The sequence below is a fragment of the Pygocentrus nattereri genome, chromosome 18, assembly GCF_015220715.1.
Source record: "Pygocentrus nattereri isolate fPygNat1 chromosome 18, fPygNat1.pri, whole genome shotgun sequence".
NCBI lineage: Eukaryota > Metazoa > Chordata > Actinopteri > Characiformes > Serrasalmidae > Pygocentrus > Pygocentrus nattereri.
The window spans coordinates 32246660-32270815 of NC_051228.1; the positions used below are offsets into that span (position 1 = coordinate 32246660).

General features: G+C 37.7%; 2 protein-coding genes across 3 annotated transcripts in view; both read right to left on the bottom strand.

The window, feature by feature from the left end:
- Positions 1-1460: 1460 nt before the first annotated feature.
- prrc1 (proline-rich coiled-coil 1) lies at positions 1461-18991 on the bottom strand. Its single transcript, XM_017691320.2, has 9 exons — positions 18865-18991; positions 14471-14579; positions 11739-12164; positions 10545-10690; positions 10344-10446; positions 10039-10202; positions 8647-8750; positions 6988-7090; positions 1461-4161 (listed from the first exon to the last, which is right to left on the bottom strand). Exons 2-9 carry the CDS (start codon positions 14565-14567, stop codon positions 3952-3954), a joined length of 1353 nt encoding a protein of 450 aa, XP_017546809.1. The 5' UTR covers positions 14568-14579; positions 18865-18991; the 3' UTR covers positions 1461-3951.
- Positions 18992-20410: 1419 nt separating this feature from the next.
- megf10 (multiple EGF-like-domains 10) overlaps positions 20411-24156 on the bottom strand; it is an 80146-nt gene continuing 76400 nt past the window's right edge. For both annotated transcript variants that reach the window (XM_037547547.1, XM_037547546.1), the window contains one exon: positions 20411-23575. In XM_037547547.1, coding sequence (XP_037403444.1) covers positions 23409-23575 — 167 coding nt within the window. In that variant the 3' untranslated portion in view covers positions 20411-23408. The remainder of the gene's footprint in view (positions 23576-24156) is intronic.

Here is a 24156-nt window from a genome sequence, read left to right on the forward strand (position 1 = left end):
CCACTGCACCTTCACTCATTATTTCAGTTCCAGGGAAGAAACGTCCTATTACTTGACTCTGCGCTAATGCTGAATACATAAGAAGCCTGTGTTTCCAGTGTTCGGCTCTGCAATTACATATAATTGGTGAAATATATCAGATTAACACATGGGCCGGTAGAATTCATTAGATGAGATCGAACTCTTTCCACCTTCTCTCTCAGAGTTGCTTGTTATTGAGGCCAGGCCCTAGAGGGAGATCAAGAGGAGAGGGACTGAATTCTTAATGGCAGACTTCAGAGTTCATGATGAGGGCCATCTATCTGACACACACAGTATCTCCCACCAGAGTATTGTAGGCTAATTGTATCTCCAGAGCCCATATTTGTCCTGTTCAGCCGCAGTATCTCACCTTGCAGACGGTTGTGCAGTTGTCAATGTGACTCAATTTTAAATGGCAACAGTGAATTACATCATGCATTTTGTCCTTCATATCTCTGAAATGGAAGCAAAAAAAAATCCTAACTGTAATGATGTTAAGTAAATTTGGTCCATTCACCATTAAAAGTTCATGCTATTTAACAGATAGCTGGTATTTTCAAATGTTGTTAGAATCCGTAAAATACTTTACAAATACAAATAATTATCAGGCCTTCACATATACTCTGTGAAAATAAAAAGGCACTATTTCATATTATATTGCTGTACCATGACACAATCTGCGGTCTAAAGTGATCATCTTTAGTGGTACTGTTGGTAACTCAAGTTAACAATGCCTTAAACTCTGCTTATTGTGCATCACTGCAGAGGATAAAGCTTTAGGTCAGGGGTGTCCAATCTTAGCCGCAGAGGGCTGGTGCGGTTGCAAGTTTTCACTCCAACAAAGCTGGAGGTCACCTGAAGTGGTTATCTTTGCAGATAAGATTGGACACCACTGCTTTAAGCATTCTCCAAATTCCATTTTTGTTTTCAAAAGTTGAAAACTTAAGATATAACTCTAATATCTCCCTCCCTTCTTTCTTTCTGGCAAGTAATCATTCATCGTAACACAGCTATTAAGCAGTTTATGAGCACAATCAATAAACTAAGAACAGACTACTTCATTGAAGTCGCCCAATCAAAAATCGAATATTAAAAAAAAAAAAAAAAGTAATTTTGAAGTAACTGCAATTTGACCTTGCATATTTTGAAAGGTATCTATTCTATCAGATTACGTAATTTAGGTTGTATATTGTCTATTACTACCCAAAACTGGTGGCATCATAAAGAGAATTAACAGATTAAATCATAATTTCCAAAGCATCAGAGCTCTTCTGTTAGGTAAATTAGTTTGCCTGGGTGACAGTGATTTGTTTAGCCTGATTTATGGTGGCTGAATAGGTGTTTATTTATACACTAATGTACATAATAATAAGAGAGAGAGCGAGAGAGCGAGCGAGAGAGAGCGAGAGAGAGAGAAAAAAAAACAGACTACACAAGACAACGTTTACCGAAAAGGTCTTTACTCTTCTGCTGGCAGAAGGCACCTTTGGGAAGTACAATTCCATGGACGTCTAAGAATAAACATCCATATTCTGGTTTAGAAGTACAAACACATTATGTTAAAGGCAGAGTCTGTTTGCTGTTTTTCCATCTATGATGCTCTGAGACAATGCTACATCTTCTCAAATCTCTTCATTTACATCACACATCTTGCTATCCATGCCTGACAGTGATTTTGGCCTTGACACAAAACATTACAGCACTACACATCTCACATCTCAACAAACTCGTTGCTGTTGTATTTCAATAGTCCCAGAGGTCATGCACAGTTTTCTGGTTTTCCTATGGTTCTGTATCACTCTGAGATAGGTTTTAGACTTTGGGCTTACATAAGTTGCATCACTTGACAGAAAGAGAGGAAAAACACTTCAGTAGAAGCAGATGAGCTTCAACAGTTTGATTACTGAGTTGAATTTTATACACAAGGTAATACTGGAACATTATTAAAAGATAACGTTTACAGTGAATGTGTTGACCGTTTTTCTGGGTAGCGGCAATACCTGCAGAATCGACAAGTTTAAAGTTAATTAAGTTTAACTCTTTCATTAACGTGGGACTATAAATAAAACACACTGAGATGACATTTGATGCAGCTGCACAAAATATTTAGAGTACGTTAAAGCAAGATTCCCAATTATGTTAGATCATTACATACCATCACTGTCAGGACAAAACCTTGTATCATTTTTGTCTTAAAGTAATTTGAAAACTACGGCTGCCAGAAACAGAACAGCAGCAAAGGTCCAAGATTACCTGAAATAATCTTGTCACAATAACTTTCATTAAAAGTTGAGAATATTTTTCCTTCTTGCATAAAGTTATCATTCAGGTTTTTTTCTGACAGTGACATTTTAATATAAGGTGACATCATAACACTGATCCAAATGATCAGTTCAATAAATTCCATTTCCAAGTTATTAAATGTCCAACGATACCTTTAAGTGTAAAACGGTACTAATAAAAGATATTAAACTTTAAGGCTTACAATTTGTGCAAATGTTAGATTATGCACTCTTCAAGCTAGAATACATCCTAGTCAAGTGTTGATAATGTTATGAACAACAACCGTAACAAGAAATTTGGCAAGTAGCAACACAAAAATTCCCTAGGGAAAAAAAGAAAAAGAAAAAAAAAAGTTCTCATCCACCAAAAGCACTTGCACTGAGGTTGTATACATGTCCTTTGGTAACAGAATACCACATATTTACTCTATTTACACAGCACAACTTGTTGAAAAACACTGGTAAAAACAATAAAAATCAAGCGACCATGTACAAGGGGACAGACTGTGTGACAAGGACTCAATATTTCATAGGGGTAGCCAGCCCTCTTCTCTCCCTGAGGGATTTTGCCTCTGCATTGAAGATCTACTTATGCTACGAACCAGTTCAAAAATGTGTAGACTAAAGCAGATTCAGCTCAACTTTCACGCATACATAAAAGTAAAATCATTAATATCATGATTAATACTTAAAAATGCTTCTACATGTCAAGGCCTAGGAGAGTGAAATCTTCTTATATCCATTTCATCTAGTGCTTTGCTCAATGTCCAAAAACAAATCTTGTTCTGCTGTGAAAGCTTCCTTTAAGAACTTGTCTAACAGACATAAAACCACTCAAATCCAAAGTGTCTTGGACTCATTATTTCACTGCTGGATATTCCTGACACTTGGTGTGATTAATAGTCTGTATTAACAAAGGCCTACGCAACAGAATAGGCTATAAATAGTCTGCTTGACACACATCAATGTAGGATCAAAATCAGTAATTGAGGACTTGAAATCATTTTTTAACAACAGCTATGAAATATTAAATAAATCCTGCAACACATTCCTTTTATTTCCTGTAAATTACATCAGTCTTTCTTCAGTACTGAATCTGTAATAAGCTAAAAATAATCTTGTATAACAGGACATGATCAGCATCCTCTTTCTGGTACTTGGATGTTATTTTAGGATAATATGCTACACTGTGCAATGGGCATGTCTTGGTCCAAAGGTGGTAATACACTGTGCTCTTTTCCCAGAAAGTCTATATACTTACTCAATATAGCCCTCTTGTGGTAATCAGGAATCACCTAGGATACCTTTCAATGTCTCAAAAATCACAGCACATATGTATTGGTAAATTATAACTTGCTTTTACACGTGAAAGAAGGCCCAAAACTGCACAGACTTCTTGAGCAGCATTAACCAATTTTCTGTCTGTAATGACACTAGGCAACAAACTAGAAGTTCTCTTCTGACATTTGTCCCTCAGTCAGTGAACTCAACCACTAGAATGTTTCACATTCTAAAACGTACTAGAAACGGACACGTGACATATCCTCTTATGTCAAGAACTGATTGAAGGTTGGGTGATGGATGTGCCACACTGAGGGGCGATGGGGCGTTTATGTGTCTCTGAGGGGAGATGGGCATTTATGTGAACTCATACCGTCCTGGGGGGGAGCCGCAGTTTGTATGTGCCAGCCAGAGCCTTGGCAGCACCATAGATCATCTGTCTGCGGGACATGCCAGTGAAGGCCTGGTGCCAGTCTGTACGGTTAATGTTGGGTATATTCCTCTCCAACACCTCTCCCACGGTCACAAGCAGGCCGGACCAGCGCAAACTGTAATCTGGAGGAGTGAGAGACTGCGCCTGCAGGACCATAATGAACAGTAGTTGATTTATGACCACTAGGGAAAAGGAGCACAACAAAGTGCAGGATAATGACATGATTCACAAACACTTTGCGATCCCCAAAGTCGCTGAGATTGCTTAATACATTCTCTTCTTATTGCATTCTCTCAATTACACATCCAACACACATAGAGACAGCAGAGGACTGAAACCTGCTTGGCTACTGCACCATAATGAAAAAATTAATAAACTGAACGAGGCAGGAATAATCAAGGTTAGGCAAAATATTGGTAAATACTGATGGCTGAATACTGAATACACTGTCCCAAATTTATTCAGTACTGTATTCCATTACAATGCATAAAGTAATGAATTCAGTATACATTTACAATAAATCTTGGACAGGCACACTGTTCCTCGCTGCTACTGGTTGTCGGTTTTCTTCATATAATTATTCTGTTCCTTGAAATACATTTGAGCAAAGTCTTAAATGTTTTCTCCTTTGCCAGCTTCAGTTCACAGCTGCTCCCGCAATCTCCTGAGCAGAAGTCCAGTAGTCCACAGATGCTAAACTTTTTAATCACAAACATGATTGTTTGATCATCCCTTAAATGAGTTTAGTAATCCTCATATAACGCATAATGGATCATCATTTTGTTACATCCCAACCCTAGGAATGATCAGGAATAATGAGAACGATATGTCAATGATCCTTCAGCAATTTAACCACTGAATTACTCTATGTATAAAACCTTTTTATTTTGGCCAGATACGGTCTCTTGGGTAAAAGATGGGTTAAACTGTACTTTTACCAGGGTTGCACTGAATTTTTGGCCACTGAAAGGGAAAGAAAAAAATATTGACTGAGTAGGTAATAAACTGTTTTACCTCTTTTGATTCGTTAGATGCTGCTAATGTGGGTTTATGGCTGTTTTTTCTCTAAATCATGAACACAAAAGTGACTTGAATAATAACAGCACTCCCTGACAGAGATGGCTACATCCACATTTTACATAAAAAAAAATTTCCTGTGGTAAAGCTGAGGTACTCTGGAATTCATCATCAGATGCCTTAGAGTAACCATGAAGAAATATATTTTAATACATTTTATATTTACCATTATTTATCAAGCTGTTTAAAATTACGTTACTCCTCTAGTTCTCTTTCTTAACATGGGGATTATCACCACCAAAGACACATCAGCATTATATAACAATCTAAATATCATGGCAAATTATGTCTGCATGTATGTGTGTATGTATGTATATAACACTTATTTCATTTGACTTTACTGGTTATTTTAGTATAATTAGATTTAACCTTTTTTTACAGTCTTTAATCACAATTATTGTTTTCTTTTCGTTGACAAGGGATATTTTATTTTTTGCTTCTCTTCATCTATTTATTTATATATTTAAACGGATCTGCTTTTAAACTCTCAATTTTTTTTTTAACATGTCTTTTCAACATGCATGCCTTTTGATCAACTTCCACAGTGCACTGGCCTGACATCTGTAAGGCATTGAAAACTGCAGCACAACATTAATAATATGAGTTTTTTTTAAAAGTGTGATCAAATAGTCACTGATATCAAATGTTTGCCTAGTTAACTTTTTAATCTTTTAAGAGCCCTAATGCAATATCAGGTTCATACAGCTTACAAACATATTTAATTGCTTTGTTGTCGTAATGTCAACTGAATGTATAAAGGAACATCAGCTTTTTTAAGTAGCTTGCAGTGAGCGTTGGTGAAAAAAAAACGACCGTGTTAAGTAAGGCTATGTTTACATAGCACGTAAAAGTGGCCCAAACCCGACCTTTTTCCTCATATGTGACACAGATGCGTCATCTGTGTGGCTGTGTGAACAGCCAAAAACGCACTGAATCTGACACTTTCAGTTCTGATTTGAGATGTTTTCATATGTGGTACTGAAATCGTATCCTATCTGCGGCAATGCGACTCAGTCTGAACAGCCAGATCGGAATTCATGCGACTTTTACATCAGTACAACTCGACATTCGCTGCTGAGACTCAAACATTTATGCTGATGTTTCTGTACCAAAAAAACAGAAGAAACTCATCGCAGCCACTCAGAGTTTAAAAAGGTTTCAAAAGAAATGGCTGAGCGCTGCCAGAGGAGCCCGAGGCTGCAGCGCCAGAGAACAGTTTAAAGAGGACACTCTATCTCTTGTGTTTCTGTCAGTCATTAGAACTTTAATCGCCCCTGTAATGCTGACAAAGATGAAACTGAAGCTCCAGGAGTGACAGGCGTTCTCTGGCCGTCATGACTGTTTACCTCCGGACGAGCACGACACGCGAAGCATTCTTTTGTGCATGCGGGTCGGTTTGGGAGCTGATCTGTTCAGACTGATGTCACATACAGATCACATTTAAATGATAGTGGGAACAGCCAAACAAAAAAATTGGATTTGGGGAGAAAATCGGATTTGGGCCACTTTAACCTGCTGTGTAAACGTAGCCTAACAGTGGGGTGGTGCTCTGTTTAATATCTTAAAATTCACTACCTCAAATGTAAAGGAGATTTGAGAGGTTGACTAGACAAATTGGTTTTAAATTGCTGAGTCATTGGACAGTTTGGCAGGTGAAGTTCCAAACAAGGCTACATGGCAGCTCAAACGAATGATACAACACCACACACTCAGGCAGGGCCGTCAGGAAGACAGCTGTGGCCAGCATCACTACTCAATATGACAAGATGTGATATTTCTGGCCGTGCAGTTTAACACATTTATACAGTGTGAAATCGCTTTTGGATAATGTAGGGTTTAATTAAAGACAGTCACCCAAAGTGGAGTGCCAGCTTCATGAGTAACAACTCCTACCTGTTGTACGTGCTCCAGGGCCACAGGAGTAGCCTGTGTGAAAGTCTCGATGTGAATACCATTGCCAGGGTCATCCAGAATTAAACACCCAATGTCAAACCACCTAACAGAGAGCATTGCGATTATATCACAACAAGACATCAAATAATACCCCATGGCAAACAAAGGCAGTAATAGCCAATGACAAATGAGAGCAGAGTGAAAGATATACATCCAGAACAAAAACTACAATCATAATAAAACTACTGAAATGGTACCATACTGAAACGACAAAGCACTTAAGTGTGGATGCTATTTCTTCCATTAAAGCAATTTCCTTACACTCTGCCTTTAAGCTGGAAAGAAGAATAACAGAAAACAAATACAAAAAGGTGATGGTGTGTTGTCTGCCTACACTTTAATTAAGCCAGGCCTCTGGGAAAAGCCTCTAAATGTGTCCATTCAACAGTACACAGCTGCAGTAATTGAAGCTAGAGAAACAGAAACAGTCAGTGTCCCAGGCTTTCTCCAATTCAGGCAACCCAGCCCTGATTTAACAGCCACATGGTCAATCTGTGAGGTGCTGTTCCAGCGAGTGGCAGGATTCTGCTCTTCTAAGAGAAGCCAGATCTGGCCAGATCAGGGCAGCCAATCTTGGCCTTGCTTACTGCATCTTTTTTTTTAATGCTACTCACAGCCTCGGACCTTGCATTAGTATTCTCCCTACATTTCAGAGCGACTACACTACCTTCACGCTACAACCTTCCACCATATCCTCCAGCTAAACACGGAGTCAGATTCTTGGACCCGGTACAAGTTGTGTCATCTAAACTTAGACTAATATTTAAGACGCCAAACTATTTTTCAAGTCATGACAAACCTGACACCTTTGGATTCTTAATGACATTATAAGTAAAAGGGTTGAAAAATACACTTTCTGTAAGGATGACAATTAATTTGGCCATTATAAGTGTCCTCTTGAGAGGCTGCCACACAGAAAAATGTAACAAAATGGAACTACTAACAATAAGGGCACTAAGGGAACCAAAGTCACTGGACAGGACAAATGTAGAGAATAAAGAAATATCAAAACTGAACTATTATACAGTGGCACGCAAAACTGTGGGTACCACTGGTTTAATTTTCTGTTACTGTGGAAAACTAAACGACTAAAATGTGACCTGATTTTCAACAGGCATAAAGTTGAAGGAGATATTCTTTTCAACATTTTCAGTAGGAGTAGTGTATTGTTTTCGTTTTGTAAAACTGTGGGAGAGAAAAAAAGGAAAGTAGCACCATGCAAAAGTTTGAGCACCCTAAGAGATTTGAGCTCTCCGATAACTTACCAATGTGTCAGACCTTAATTAGCTCGTTAGGGCTTTGGCTTGTTCACAATCATTTTTCGGAAAGGCCAGGCGATTTTAAAAAGGTAAATTTTAAAAAGACTCCTTAAACCTGGTTCCAACAATCAGCAGACATATGCTCTTTTAAGCAGCTGCCTGGAACTTTGAAAACTAAAATAAATGATGCCCACAAATATATAATTTACCTATACCTTTACTTGCTTAGCTAAACAGAGTCATAGAAATTCTGACTGTGGTGCCCAAACCTTTGCATGCCACTGTATGTATGATCTGATAAGGAACACAGCAAAGATTTGAGGATTCTTCCTATGCTTACTTGTCTGGAAAGAGCTCAGCTATGAAATTCTCCACCGACACTACAGGCTGTTTCTCGTGGATTACAGTGGCACGCCTTAGACTGTCAATGCGCTCCTGGGCTCCCTGTAGATGGAAAAATACATGTATTTATATACCACTCAGCCTCATACAGGGGTAGAAAAGTGAATAAATAATACCACATTGTAGACCTTATCCTGTACAATTTTCTTAAAAACAATTTCCCACAAAGCAAAAACAATAACCTCTAGCAACAGAAAAGCTTGAACGTTAGCATTATCCTTTATAGCAGTGGTCACCAATCTTGGTCCTAGAGATCTACTTTTCTACAAAAGTCTAGTTCCAACTATAATCTGCTTCACTGGCTCAAGTTAATTAACTTCTTCAGAGGTCCTTGATAAACTGGTTCAGATTACTTGAGTGAGGCAGGACAGCTTGTTAGACTCAGGTTGGAGCCAACTTATTCTGTTGTTAAACAGAGTGCCTCTGTAGAAACAGCACCACATTTAATTATGCATGTGAATTTTGACTACTTTTAATGTTCACGTACATGTAAGAGTTCATGTACAGATTTCTGGTTAACCCCAGGGAAAGAAAAATAGCTAAATCACATTAATAATATTAATGCTGATGAGGACTTGCTGTCTTCAGCACAAGGTATTTTCTCCTCGGTGGTCAACATGCCAGCACATTATTTGCCAGAAAGATAGGTGGACCCTTTCATTGCACCTAAACCAGCCACAATAGCTAGTCTCGTTAGTAATAGCTATATTATCTCGCTCTTCTCAGTCTTTCACAACACACTCATATTCAGTCACTTGTGTTTCCTACTAGCAAACTTATTTGTAAGCTGCGTTACACTGAACTCTTGGTCTGTATGTTTTCTCCATCTTCTCATTTTAGTGCTTTGAGAATTTAGTATTATATGGGCACCTTAAATGGTTAACTGAGTGCTCAAGTACTCATTCACATTCCTATGCGACACAAGTGGTCAATTATGCAAGAAGTACATGTTTGCCCATGGTGGGTAAGCCTCGGTGAGCTAATCAGCTAGCCATGCAAACTTTGCAATGCAAAACTTTTTTTTTTGAGATGTATGAGTTGGCTGGCTGCCTAAGTAAAGAGAGGAAGCAATCATATGTAGTAGTCTATAACCTAAAGCCCAACAATGTTGTAGACTTTTAAAAAAATGCATCATTTTAAAGTGGTTTACAGCTTTGGCTTATGAAAAGCTTTATCTGCCATTACTTCTAAATTTGAAAAGCAAATCACATGCAAAGACTTCACCTCCCCAAGTTAAAATTAAAATGGCAGGTGGGTGAAGTCTTGTTAAAAGTGGTATTGAAACAGGTGGCACCTCTAGAAGATCTGAAAGACACAAGTAGCATCTCACCTTCACTCCTGCTGCATAGCCCACTGGCTGAGGAGCAATGTTGGATTGGCTTGCCTCTCCAGTCACCATGGCCATGCCAAACACCTCCTGGAAGGCATCACGTACTGCTCCCACTTTAACTTCCTTATCAGATGTCACCACAATGTCCACATCACCGCCTGATTCTGTAACAGCCACATGCCCATTTACTTTTTATCAAATCATGAAGAGAATCATGATTCTGTTCTAAAAGGCCTTTCAGAAAAGATCACAACTGTATTGTGAATAGCTCTAGCTATAAAGTATGTTGAAACAACTGTGCTTACTAATGTATGGAGCCATTCCAGGGTCTAGTGTAGTGATCATGGACTCCACGGAGTGCTTGGTCTTGTCGAGGACCGTCTTCACCATGGGGTTACCAGCAACACCCTGAAACAATGTCACAGGTTTAAGTTTTACAAAGTAAGCCTTTTCTTTCCATCTCTTAAATAGAGAGTTGTTTTACTTAACGAAAAGTGGCTCACTACCTTGATGAAGCCCCATAATCCTCCTCCAGAACTGCCATCATGGACGACTCTCGGATCCTCATGGTCCTCTGGGAAGGTAATGGGGGAACTCACCTCCAAACCACCTGACATCACTGGCTGTTGCATCATTGGATTGGTAACCACACCTAAACACCAGCCATAAAATAACTTATATATGAGGAAGAACAAAAAAGCTTTCTACTGACACCTGTGACACTAATGGCACAGAAGAAAAACATTCATCTGTTAAAAGCAGTTTTGACCTTGTAAGTAGCATTAATCAAATGCTTCACAGAACTTTGGAATGTCGTTCAGCTCTCCAGTTTTCCTGTAGCACACAAATAAATTGCGGGCAGAACCGGGATGGTGGCTGGCAGCTCCCAGCTCCGCTGATGAGAGTGGCTCTGAGCTGACAGCTACAGCTTGGTTGAAATTAGTTCCACTGTCCTTTCATATAATAGCCTCCAATTTAGCTCTCCTGACCCTGTGTTTTCTGCATCACACTTCCCACCTCAGGATACATTGCAAATGACATATCATCTATTGCCTGTAGCTTGCAATAACCTGCTTTTACTCCACTTCTTTTAATGGATATAGAGTGAATTTACAATGCATTGCACTGTATGAGAAACAATGAATCACTGCATCTTCAATGCTCAAAGTAAGGTAAGAAGAAAATAGAAGAGAAATAAATCTAAAAGCACCATAATGATTTGTTTTTAATATACAATGGTATTACTTTACTTCATATTCCATTTCCAGTCAAAACAACCATTAAGCACAACTTTTACATTTTTTCCTTTCAGTTTTTCAAAGAAATCTGTAGGGATCATTTTCTGACTTGAACTGATCTGAAGCAAGAGTAGAGGTCTCTCAAAGATGAAAGCTTTTAACACTATTTATCTGATGATGATAGTTTTGGTGGATTACCAGGTCAGTTGTTACGAGTCCCATTTTCTCAATAACTTATATTTTACCATTTTTTACTTAAACACAACTCCTCTTTTACTTATTTCCCTTCTGAACACAAGGTAATGATCTGAAACCAAACATTCTCAAAAATCTCTCTATTTCAGGGCCATTTTGACCAAAAAATAAATAAATAAATAAATAAATAAATAAAGAGTAGTCTCTACACAGTACTGTACGCAATACAGTTAATGTCAGCTAAAGAATCTGACACGACTGTCTTACCTGGCATGGGGGGGGCACTAGAGAAGCTGGGCATCAGCGGTGTCTGTGGCGTGCGGCCAGCGTGTCCTCGCGTGATGTCATAGCCTGCACTTGTCGTGAAGCCGGCAGTGGGTGGGCCCGTGGGTGGGGCAGAGAGAACTGGGCCTGGAGGAGGGGCAGTAGAGCCAAGAGGAGGTGGAACAGTGGGGGAAGAGAAGGGGACCATAGGGCTGCTGTAAGGTACACCCCCACCAAGCAGAGGAACAGGGGCTGGGGAGGCTGTGGACAGAGGGTTCATGGGGCTGAGGGAAAATGGAGGAGGGGCAGAGGACTGGATGGGAGGCAGGGTGGAAGTCACTGCTGTGGGGCGTACTGGGGTGGAGAAGCCTTCTGGGGCAAAGTTGGAAATGCCTGTGGTGCTAGGAAGGGTCAGTGGATTGGACAGACCTAAAAAGAGGACAAATGGTGTTAACAATCTGCAAGCTTATTATTCAAAAATTAATTTTAAGATGTATTAATCAGCAGTGTCAACAAATCTGCATCCACTCTCTTAATAATAAAGATAACAAAAAAGTTGAGGGAGCAGCACCACAGAATAACCATGTGTGAAAATCTTTCAGTAAATGTTTTTTTTAAAACAACCATTTATGTAAATAACATGTGTGAGGTGAAGAAAGATGAAATCCTTCTCCAGTTTAAAGAACCACTACATAATGTAAAGGTTGTCTATTAGATGATTTTTACTGTTTTTGGAAAACATTTTAGATACAGGTTTTTTCCCCCCTCACCAGTTTCCTACTCATTTATCAAATGGCTGATATTAAAATGTAATAAAACCTACGCAACATTCACCATAGAGCAAACACAATGCATGAACATCTATTTTTGTGATTACAGTTTCTCCATTTATCTAGCTGTACAAGAACACAATGACCTTGCATGAAAACAATAATAATAAAATACTGCTACACCTTAAAAGGACATAAGGCTCCTGTTTTATCTTAGCAAGCGTCCACTGAAGACACGCCAAGCATTAGGAGCCTTATTAATAGTTAGCTACTGGCAAAAACGAATGGATATTTCGGGCATTGAGATGACATTGTGGGTGTAAATAACAATGCTGTAACTGTTGCTTGTGTCACACAGTAACATCAGTTGGGAATATATTGCCCAAAGCCACAATTACTCCTGAGAGGGAGTGCTGCTGTGAAGGTCTCCTCAAAGTTAGTCAGCTGATTACCAGGCACATTTGCATAAATGAGCCTTAAGTCAAACATCTCCTATTGTTGAACCCTACTGGGATTTGCTCTTGCCCTATAGCTGCTGGACATCCATTAATTGCTTGAGAAATTATCCTCAAGACTCTTACTATCCTAATACGTTTGCAAATCAGTTACATCGTTGATGTTTGCAGGTCAATTTTGTCCCCATATGGCTAAATCACCAAAAAAAAAAAGTCCTAGAACATCTATAATTTTAGTTGACCCTACTTGCCAACTACTTACCCATCAACAACTTAGAGATTAACTTATCTCATTCTATTTTACTGTTCACATTTATCTTATTTGCACTAAAATAGGACGTTCTTTACAAAACACATATTTCAAAACACTTGTATAGTATGGGTCAAAGATGAAAATGAAACCAAAAGTGTTTCTCATTGTTCCTAAAGATCTTGTTGGCCCTGGGTCAATCTGGGTCAGTCTATTTTGAGGTGTCATTGAGATTCAGAGAGGGTGAGGACAATAATATTTGGATAATTTATAAATACCTCTCGTCGCATTTTGCTGCACATTATGCTATTTATTAATAAGATGAAATTCCTCACATACCGAATCGATTTCAACATTGTCCTCAGTTTTGAACGCCTCTTCTTTTATTTTACTACCAACATCTTGTAAATCACAGCCATTTTCTTGATCATAGTCTGTGAAATCCATGAAAGCATTGAATCTCCTTTTATCCATTATGGAGGCAGCAGATTGGAATATGCAGGGAGAAATATGGGCCGTGTCCTGCACAGGACGCTTATATCAGTATCATCCCTACCCAGATAGGTCTGGATTTCATTTCCTGCAAGAAAGATTTAGTTTCTGTGGACAGTGTGTCTGTGTAAAAAGAAAAACACTGCTAACAGTATAAGGAGGAGGCATGAGGAGGCTGTGTGCGCATGTGTGACTGTGTATTACAAATTGTAATAAACTCTACACTAGGTTTCCTCAATCTGCTGCATTTTTTAATTGCCATTCTGAACTACAGGGGCAAGTTTGACAAAGACTTTGAAACCTGAAAGAGGTCCGTTTAGACACAGGACACATTTAGAGAGAGATGCAAAATACAGAAGAACATGGCATTTGCAGTACTTTGCTGGCTTACCAGATTCACATTACTTAATCAAACATTCATACAAGATAAGTTTAAATAACTGTCTAGATTTACATGGCAACAGCTTATAAATTCATTCTAGGGGTGTAAAAATGCAACTGCAATTCTGGACTGCTACACTTGATTCTGGTGAAAAAAATCAATAATGCATTAATTTTTTTCTCAATTCTCAGAAAGGTTTGCACCTGATGATTGGCATTTTCCATCAACAATCAAAGTCTGTAGATTTGATTTGTGGAAAAACAACAAAGGATTCCACCGTGACAAAACACTGTCTCTATGACAGATGCTGCTCTACCATAATTTTCAAACAAAATTTCTCACTTGATTTCCCTTGACAAAAGGCACCAGCACTGCATAGGTCTTACCCACTGTGAGAGGAGGAGGACTGACGGCGGCAGCCGCACTGAGGGGAGGTGGAGGAGTGGTTGGTGGGGTAGTCTCTATTCCACTCTCTTCCATCATCTTTAATCCTGTCTGTGGTGATGAAGAAAAAAATATATATATCAATTCAGCCTGTACTAGCAGGCTTGTAGACAGACACTCGGCACTGTTCCATGCACACTTACTCATTGACTCGTAGGAGTAGCTTAGGCCATGTTTCATTCATTGTTCAACTTTTGGCATTATGACCTTTTTTTGGCCTCAACCCTAATGAGGTTTCACTTTTTTTTTAGAATTCTTAACAGGGTTTGAATTATGTAATTAAATAGTTTAGAATAGATTACTATAATAATATAACTGTAAATCCACTCACATTACACAAATAAAAGCTCTATTCTATGCACATAAAATATACGCATGTAATGTCCAGGAGTTTAGCATATTTTGCTTTTAACAGAGCTGTCCTTTCATAACCCCACTAGCCTATGTGATGTCAGGTCAGTGTGACACCCAGGTTTGGAAACTCCGAATCAGATCTGGGAGATTCATTCATAGCAGCAGTGCTGCTAACAGTGAGCTCTGAAATATGCAATGTAGGACAACACGCTCTCCCTACAGCCTATTTTACAAAGACACCACAGTTTAATAATAACTGTATTAACCTTGCAAGTTTCTGTAGTTGTAGTTTCAAGTTTATTTGTCATTTGCACAACATGTCAAGAAATGTATGCATTGAAATGCTTGTGGTGAGGCTCAGGTAATCACTCTACAGAAAATAGATAAGTTAAAAACATTTTTTAAGTATATATATATATATATATATATATATATATATATATATATATATATATATATATATATATATATATATATATATACACACATACATATATATACATATATATACATATATATATATATATATACACACACACACACACACACACACACACACACACACACACACACACACACACATACATATATATATATATACACACACACACAAATTTAAAAAACTGAAATATTAAAATATACACAAAATATAGAGAAAATATACATAAAATATAGAGACAATATACATAAGACATAGAGACAGTATACATTTTAAAGTGACTTGAGTGACTGTTCTTTAAAGTGGCTTAGTGTTAAAGTGTTCTTGTCCATAGCAGAGATATGATATGATACAAAGTGACTGACTGAAAATGGTAGCTGGGGAAGGACCCACAGCTTCACAGCTTGTTCAGAAGCCTGACAGCCTGTGGGTAGAAACTGTTCATTTGCCAGGTTGTTCTAGCCTGGATGCTGCGGAATCTCCTGCCTGATGGCAGGATGATGAACAGCTTAGTGTCAGACTCAACACAGATTTTGCCCATACTTTAACTGTGCTTTCGTGACATGCTAATATTTCAATATTGGTGGGTTGAAAAACAGAGACATGCTGTACAACAGGTTTCTGTGTTTGTTGTTTGTGTTCTTTTTTTTTTTACAATATTTCAACTAAAAAGGTGCACCAATATGAGAACAGTGGGCAGATACCAATAAAATTTATAAAAACATAGCAGGCAAGACTAACATCTACCAGGATCAGCATTATAGGAGAACATAACATTTACAAACAAGAGGTTACAATGTTAGTAAGGTTACAACGGCAGTAAAGTGAATAAAACACAGACACCATAGTACAGTTAGCCATCGTAATACTACAGTTCCACAAACTAGTCACCAAATATTGGACTGAATTATTGATCAAATCTAAACACGGGTCTGATGCTAGTATTTTAAATGAATCTGCAAATACTGGTAAGATTCCAATATCACCATGCACACTTAATTTTTATAGATATAAATTATAATCATATTGAACCGGGAAATATTAGCATTGGTACACCCCTATTTGATGGACATCAAAGATTAGAATACAAGTTCCACTAACTCAATACTGATCTTCACAGCAAAGGCGTAGCCAACTCTGGAATGAAGCGCGGCCGCCCTTCTGGCCACCCCAGTTATGGAACATGACAGTCAGTCATCATCAATAGTAGTTGGGTCATTTTACAGAAATGCCCATTTTTGTGTCCCTAGCGTTTACAGATATACAATACTTTGTTATTTTAACAATTACACCTTCTTGTGCCATCAACTTAGTAATACTGGTTTTTAAGTCAATTATATAGAATTGCAAGCACCACAGAAGTGCTCGTCCTCACAGTCACGTGTAAAGGGTGAGCACCATATTTTGAAGAACAAAACATGTTTCCCTGCTATTTTAACTGCAATAACCTATTCATGATTATGCATGTATGTATATATGTATGTATGTATATGTATATATGTGTATAATATATATATATATATATATATATATATATATATATATATATATATATATATATATATATATATATATATATATATTAAATGATAAAGAAAACAAATGCCAAATAAATGTTATAATATATAATGAAAGTTGGGGTCACCAGGAGTCGTGTCCCTGGTGTAACTGCATGACAGAAAATCTCTTATTTTGAAATAAAAATCACACTGATGACATCATTTGACTTCCTTTTACCCACTTTCTGAAGATCTAGGGAAAAAAGCTCATGGTTAGTCCACTGTGTCCTTTGTTATCAGACATTTTCTCATTTAGCTCATGATTTCATATGAAGCTTTTAGTTGATGTCACTTGTGTGACCTACTTTATTCTTATGTAATTGTGAAAAAAAAATAGAATGCAAATGAATTCAATTACATATTTTAGTGGGTATTCCATGATTGGCAACATGTGGTTAGATGCTCTGCAGCAGCCTTTTTGTAAAATGCATTTTTCAGTAAAAATGTCACTGGTGTTAGTCATTTCTTATGAATGTGCTTTTCTTATGTGCAACACCAGTGAGGACTAGTAACACCAGAGACACCTATGGAGAGATAGGAAAGTGGACGTTTTGTAGAACGACCCAGTTACTAATCAGCTATAAGAATCTGCTGACACTGTATTTAATAATTAACGTTTCTTGCTGGGACACGTTAATTTACTCAGTAAACAGGTGAGTGAATGTGCACTGGGTCTCTTCAGCAGTGCTGCTCTAAGCTACATTATACAGTAAGCGTTAACTATCAAAAATGAGCCAGCTATAATCATTTATTTCTTTTCACAGTTCAACACACGTATGTGTTGTAGGTTACTTTATACAGTGCTGCTTGGCTAGCTTTCTAATCCTTACACTCAAGTATAATCTGTAAAGAAGGCAACCTAAGAAACGGTCTATGAACGAACTTCTATGGCCCGTCTGTTATGAAGTGTTTTCATAAATTTAACATGCACTGAAAAAAAGTGATGCATTTAATTTACTTGATTCGGAAACATAATTTCCTATATTTTTTTTTAAGAGTGCCATCCCAATAATATTTGTGGGTTTTACCTGGCAACCCTAGTTTTAAAACCTCTAGCTACACCCCTGCTTCACAGAGGCGTATTCACAATGCTAATGCATGCACAAACCAGGATCTATAGCCTGCACACAACTTACACAGAAACAGTCTTGTTTACGGCAATAATCATGTGGCAATGCAAAGTGTCGTCTTTACTGAGATGCCGAGAGCTTCACTAGATCCATCCACTACAGCAGCTAACTAGCAACGTAACCTACATCAGCTCTTTCACAGAAAGCAGTAAAGCCAGGTCGCTATCTTTCAGAAAAAAGCGCAGTGTTATTTCTGTAATCCGTAGCGCAGCTGGCAGTCTGAAAGCAAGTCAGACTTGTGTGCTGCTGCCACGTCTTCAACACTTAAGATCAGATCAGCCCACCGAGTAGTAACGTTGGCTCGATGGTGTGCACTGTAGACGTTTAAGCTGCTTCAGCACTCAGCTAACTGGTAACTAGTAAAATATGACGGCCTGCTCTACTTTCAGCTACTGAATGAATGCAGACATGACCGAATAACAAACCGTAGAGTTTGAATCACATGAATTTGAAGTTGGCTACCCAACGCCAGCTGGAAGGCAGACCGAGGAGAGTGAGAAGACGAGGCTCGCTTGGTTTGGAGTCAAGTAGTGAGCTAATCAAGCTAGCTGTTGGCTAACGTTACTTCGGTGGAGACGACTTCAAAGCTGCTTTTCAGTCTACAAGCCGGCCAATACGGCGAATACGGCCAATATCACTGGAAACAATGGCACATATCAAAAATAGCGTTAGGAATTAAAGAGCTACTGAGTGTAGTTAGCTAGCTAGCATGTTAACCTAGCTAAGCTAAGAGCTGGACTCCTCGTTAGCCTTCTAGCTCCGGTTGCTCCCTGACGAGCTTAGACTGACAGCAGCGGTAACTGGACAGTACGGTCTGTTTAAGCGCTCCGTTACGGACTGTGACCCATTCCTACCTGGCACTTCTGTTTCCTCAACCAAGCTGACAGAAGACGAATTTACATCCAGCAGCTCCAAGTCCGAACTCGGCGGATCCGCGTCGAAAATGGCCGCGTCTGGGTGACGTCACCGATTGCCACGTCTGAAGTCGCGGTAGGAGGAGAGTCGGATTAAAGCTGTGAACTGATTGGTTTTCTGGAAAAATGTCTGTAATTCCCACACAGTTTTCAGTAGAAACTTATTATTTGAGAGCGGTTAAAGAAATTAGCCGTCTCAGGTTTTTTTACAGTGACGGTGATAGGAACCAGGGGTCACACCACACAAACATAGCCGTTTTATTTACTTCCCCAAACTACCAGTGAACCTACATGTGCTCTTCTGAATTTTTGTATATGTAAAGCTGATGGTGGTAAAGTAGTCATAAATCTAAAAATAATAAGTTTTCATTATGTCTTAGAACACCCTCCTTGTATCTCTCCACCAGGAATAAATCAACATCAATTGTTTCAAATGCGTCACACAACTACTGTAAAACGATGTCTCAGACATTCGGCAGCACATATCTAACCATTTCATGTAATAACTGTGTGTGAAGGAGATATTTCAGAGGCGTAAACATCTTCGGACGTCTGGTTCCTATCACCTCCAGTGTGAATTCAGACTCGGTAGTTTCTCTAGAACAAAGCATTTCACACAAAACCACCCTGAATGACTTTGTTTACATCTTATCTGTTTAATTATGTTGAATGAAAAATCAGTGGAATTCCCAGTCAAATGGTTAAGATGTAAATAAAATCAGTCAGAGCAGTTTGTTCTGAAATGCTCCATTCTAGAGAAACTTGTCAAATCCGAATTGTTGACAGTGGTGGTGATGGGATCCAGGCATCCAAAGTGTTTAATGCTTCTTTAAGATACCTCACACAATGCTGACACGAGAAATGGTAGACTGCCTGATGCCTGCGACATTGTTCTATGATGGCTGTGATTTATTTAAAGCCCTACATGGCAGAGTAGTACATGCAGGGTATTGTAATAAAAAATAGGCCCCAAAGAAAAAAAAAGACAGTCATGTCAGATGTCCTTTCTGGATTCATCACTATTTCACTATTATCATTACATATAAAGACTCAGAAAACACAAGTAGCTCTGCTTTTTGTCTACAATGTGCCAATTTGCATTAAATCACTCTGAATGACTAAATGAAATATGAAAATTGTTTGTACATTTGAAAAAAGCTGAGGTCTACATCTAGAACAATCAGATTAACAGAAAAAAATGTTTTAGGATTTAATCAAGGTGAGTATTTGTGTAACCCACTTCGTGATTTTCTAGACAAACATGATTAAATGATTTAGTGTGTTGGTTCCGTGCAGCGTATGCACACATATACATGAATGACCTAAGTTCAGCCACACAAACCACATGCTTAAAACTGACTCCTAGTTCTGCAGATTGAGAATTAAGTATGCAATGAAAATAAGTGACTAAATGAGGTAAACACTGCAAAGCAATCCTGTGTTTATGTAATTATTTAAGCAACTAAACACTGCATTACAAATACAGTTTACTTAAAACATTTTCCTCATTTTATTGTAAAGCAAAATTGCACATACAGTTCGTATAAGCTACTGGAAAATAAAATACAATACAAAGCATGTGAGAAATGTGGTAGTACAAGGCATATATCATTGTCATGGGTGTTCTTTGGGGAAGAGAATGAAAATTGTGCAATTTCATTTTGTTCTTACAAAAAACACAACATTAGGGAAAAAAAAGATGCCGTAGATAATATATACAGAAACACTTATTATATACCCTTCCAGTTCAGTCAACACAAATCTGCACTGGCCTTTTGGAAACTATGATTTCTTCAAGTGGTTATTATTGTTTGTAACGCAAAATGCAAATTAACAAAAAAAATTTTCATTTTCCTCTGAACAGTATTTGTCATGTTAAAGAGGCATTAACAAATTCATTAAGTTCTTGAAAATATAGTAACTTTAAAGCCCAGATCAGGAAATCAGGTCACTGAAAAAGAAGAAAGTGCCACTCCAGTATTAAAGTTTACTGACATTGAACATGATGAATGACGAATGTTTCTGCTGTACCAAAAGCCAACTTACATACAGCAATTCCTGACTCCTTTCAATTCCTTCAAAGTATTGTGATTGAATGTAAAGTAGGACATAGACAGTAATTTTGAAGGAATTATCAATATTACAATCTGTAGACAGAGAACCGAGTGTATTTTGCTCTCTCAAACACAATGTTCTATGATCTTCTTCTAAAACGTACAACAGCTATATACAATTATACAAATGCAATATCTGGCTCAGAGTAGGTTAAGACTGGAGGCTGTCCTTGTACCATTCAACACAAACATATAAAAGTCCTATATACTCTAATACTTTATCTGTGTCCAGACAAAACAAAAAATGGTCTGATTTTAACCCCATATCAACATTTCCATTACACTGCAAAAGTCCAGCTTAAGCATTATTACTCTTGAGTATTTTCAGGGGTGGAGTGCAATATTTCTGTACTTGAGTATAAGTATTCTTGGTAAAATATTAGTTAAAGTACATCCTCTATATATTGTCAATGTCGTAACAAAACCTTGTATCTCAGAAATGGTAACTTCCCAGGAGAAGGAAGATGCATTCTTAACTTGTATGGAAATTAATGGTTTTAAAAGGGTAACACATGAATAAGTTACAAGAGAAGTTGGTTTCATTTTCATATATATAATTTCTTTCTTCAATAGAAATTCTTTCTTTCGAATGGTGGTGCAAAATGTAAATATGCATACATTATCATTGTTTGCAACCAAATTAGTTGTCACTTTGTTTTGGTAGAACACCTTGATTTATGTGAACTGTGGGCTGAGAGCTCAATGACTATACATTACATTGCAAGTGGAGATCACTGGGGTCCAAGCACAACATATCTTACACAGTCAGTATAAACTTGTAACACAGAAGAATGAGTTTTTAGAAAAGCCTCTATTTATGATAATTGTTGATAACAAGCCAAAAAGCAGATGTCTGTCAAATTTTACACACTGACCTTTAGACTTTGTTATGGTGTTTTTAATGCATACATCTACCTGAAAAGTAAAATGTTTCACATGACTTATATTGGTATAGCTGTTAAAATTAATGAACTAAATCATTCTATAGCAATCATTTTTTCCCTGTATTTTATTCTCAGGTTGCACCAGAAAGCTTCAGTGTTATAACACTGTTCACAAGTAACACTGCTGACAAGTTTGCATGTCTGAATATGGTATCTTTGAAATAATTAACCTTGTGGCGATATATTTTACCACATCTACTACTGAATGTAAAACACGCTGAGAAATATTTGGAATGTGTGGAATGAGCTGTTTAATAAAATGTTCTTTTTACATCATGTGTATTTAGATATATTATGAGATGGTTATGGGGTTCTTTGAACTTACTTATCACTTAAACAGAAACTGTAGTAACACCTAAATAAATTCTAGGACCACCACTGCTTAAGCACTTTCAAAAGCAAATATCTTTTACTCAAGTGGAAATACAAATAGGATATTTGTATCTTTCCTCAAGTAATACTTTATCACGTTTATGTCTAATTATATTCAAGTACAGAAGTACTGCAGTTCCTCCACCCCTGAGTATTTTAGATCTGTTTCCAATAACCAAGTTGGGTTTTTCATAAACCTACACTGAGTTGGCCAAGTTGGGTTAAGTTGTCATCCAAAAACATTCAAAGAGAAGCATGTTACCATTGAGATCTAACCTTTGTCTAACTGCAATTATATCATTAGTGATGATGTGATGATGAGTGCAAACCCAGGGCTATGAGGAACAGAACTGAAGGATGGTCGTCCTAAATAAATACATTTACCAAAAGAGCCAATATAGATACAAAAACAAAGTGTTATTATGGCCCTCTGACCTTTGGTTAAACTTAGTATGGATAAAACACTAGCAGACAATAAAAATCTTTCTAAAACAACAGTACAACTGTGACATTGTTTAGACAATACAGATTCTCAATAGTGCTAATAACTTGTCTAAACACACACAAAAAAAATCAGAAAGCAACAAAGACGTTCCAGCCTCCTGTCCAATATCTAATACTGAGTAAGTCTTTAAACATTTCATCGTTATAAAAATAAATTGAGGTTCGCTCTGTATTTGCATTCTACAATATAAAGGCAAGTGATATGTTGTCATCGATGAATGGAATGATTCATTGAAGTTACTGAGTAAATCTGCTACAAAAAAATGTCACCTCCTTCGTTTAAATTTCTTCATGATTTTTTCCAGTATGAATGTGGACAATAGGACAGCAAAGAGAGCCATCTGCAAAATTCTCTTGAAGTACTTCTTGTAAAAAAAAAAAAGAATATGATTAAGAATAATGACCATGACAATAAAAAGAGCAATAAAACCATTAACATACTGATGTGAAGATATGCAGACAGTGAGTTTCAAGTCACCAGTGAGCATAAAGAAACCAAAGAAGGCGAGGCCATGGCAGTGGACTTTTTTTTATTCAAGTCTCTGAGAGCTCATTCACTTTCGAGCTCTTTGTGGGGGGATGGGGGGCTGTCCCGTGTGGGCAGCAGGTCATAATGACAGGGGATGTGGCTGTTCTTTGGTAGGTCATAGGGGTCTTGGCCAAATGGTCCATTGCAGTTGTTGTTGGCAGGTGTGTAGACAGAACTAACAGTCGGTTCTGGAAAGGAAAAGGAAGAAAAACTTGCATAACAAGGTCATGTGGTAGTATTAGCAACCAACAAGTGGATCCACACACTCCTGTAGACAGAAGAAGCTTGTTCTGAATGAACTTTTAAACCTTCTAATGTCCTGTTTGACCACACACAGCTGTTGTTGATGCTGATGACCTGCTGTATGGCCAATTAAAAGAATGCTGTGAAAACGTATATAGACACTATATAGCTCTGGGTAAGAGTGTCTGCTAAACACACAGACAGTTTATAAAGTTAAAATAAAATTAAGTTAAAATAAAAAATTTTATTTCCAGTTAAAATAACCATTATTTTTTAGTGTCAGGAAAAAAGCAGAAAGCATTTAATAAACATGCAAACAAATATTTAATAGAAAATTATACAGAAGCTTCAACAACTAAATATAACTGATTTTTTTCAGTATTTAGTGTGTCTGCCTTTGCATTTATTAGAGCTTCTATTTTTTTTTCAGGAAACTTCCTTTCAGATTTTCAAAGAAATCTGCAGGGATATTCTTCCACACCTCCAAAGTTCAGTCTTAGAATTTGGTTGCATTTTCTGCTTCTCA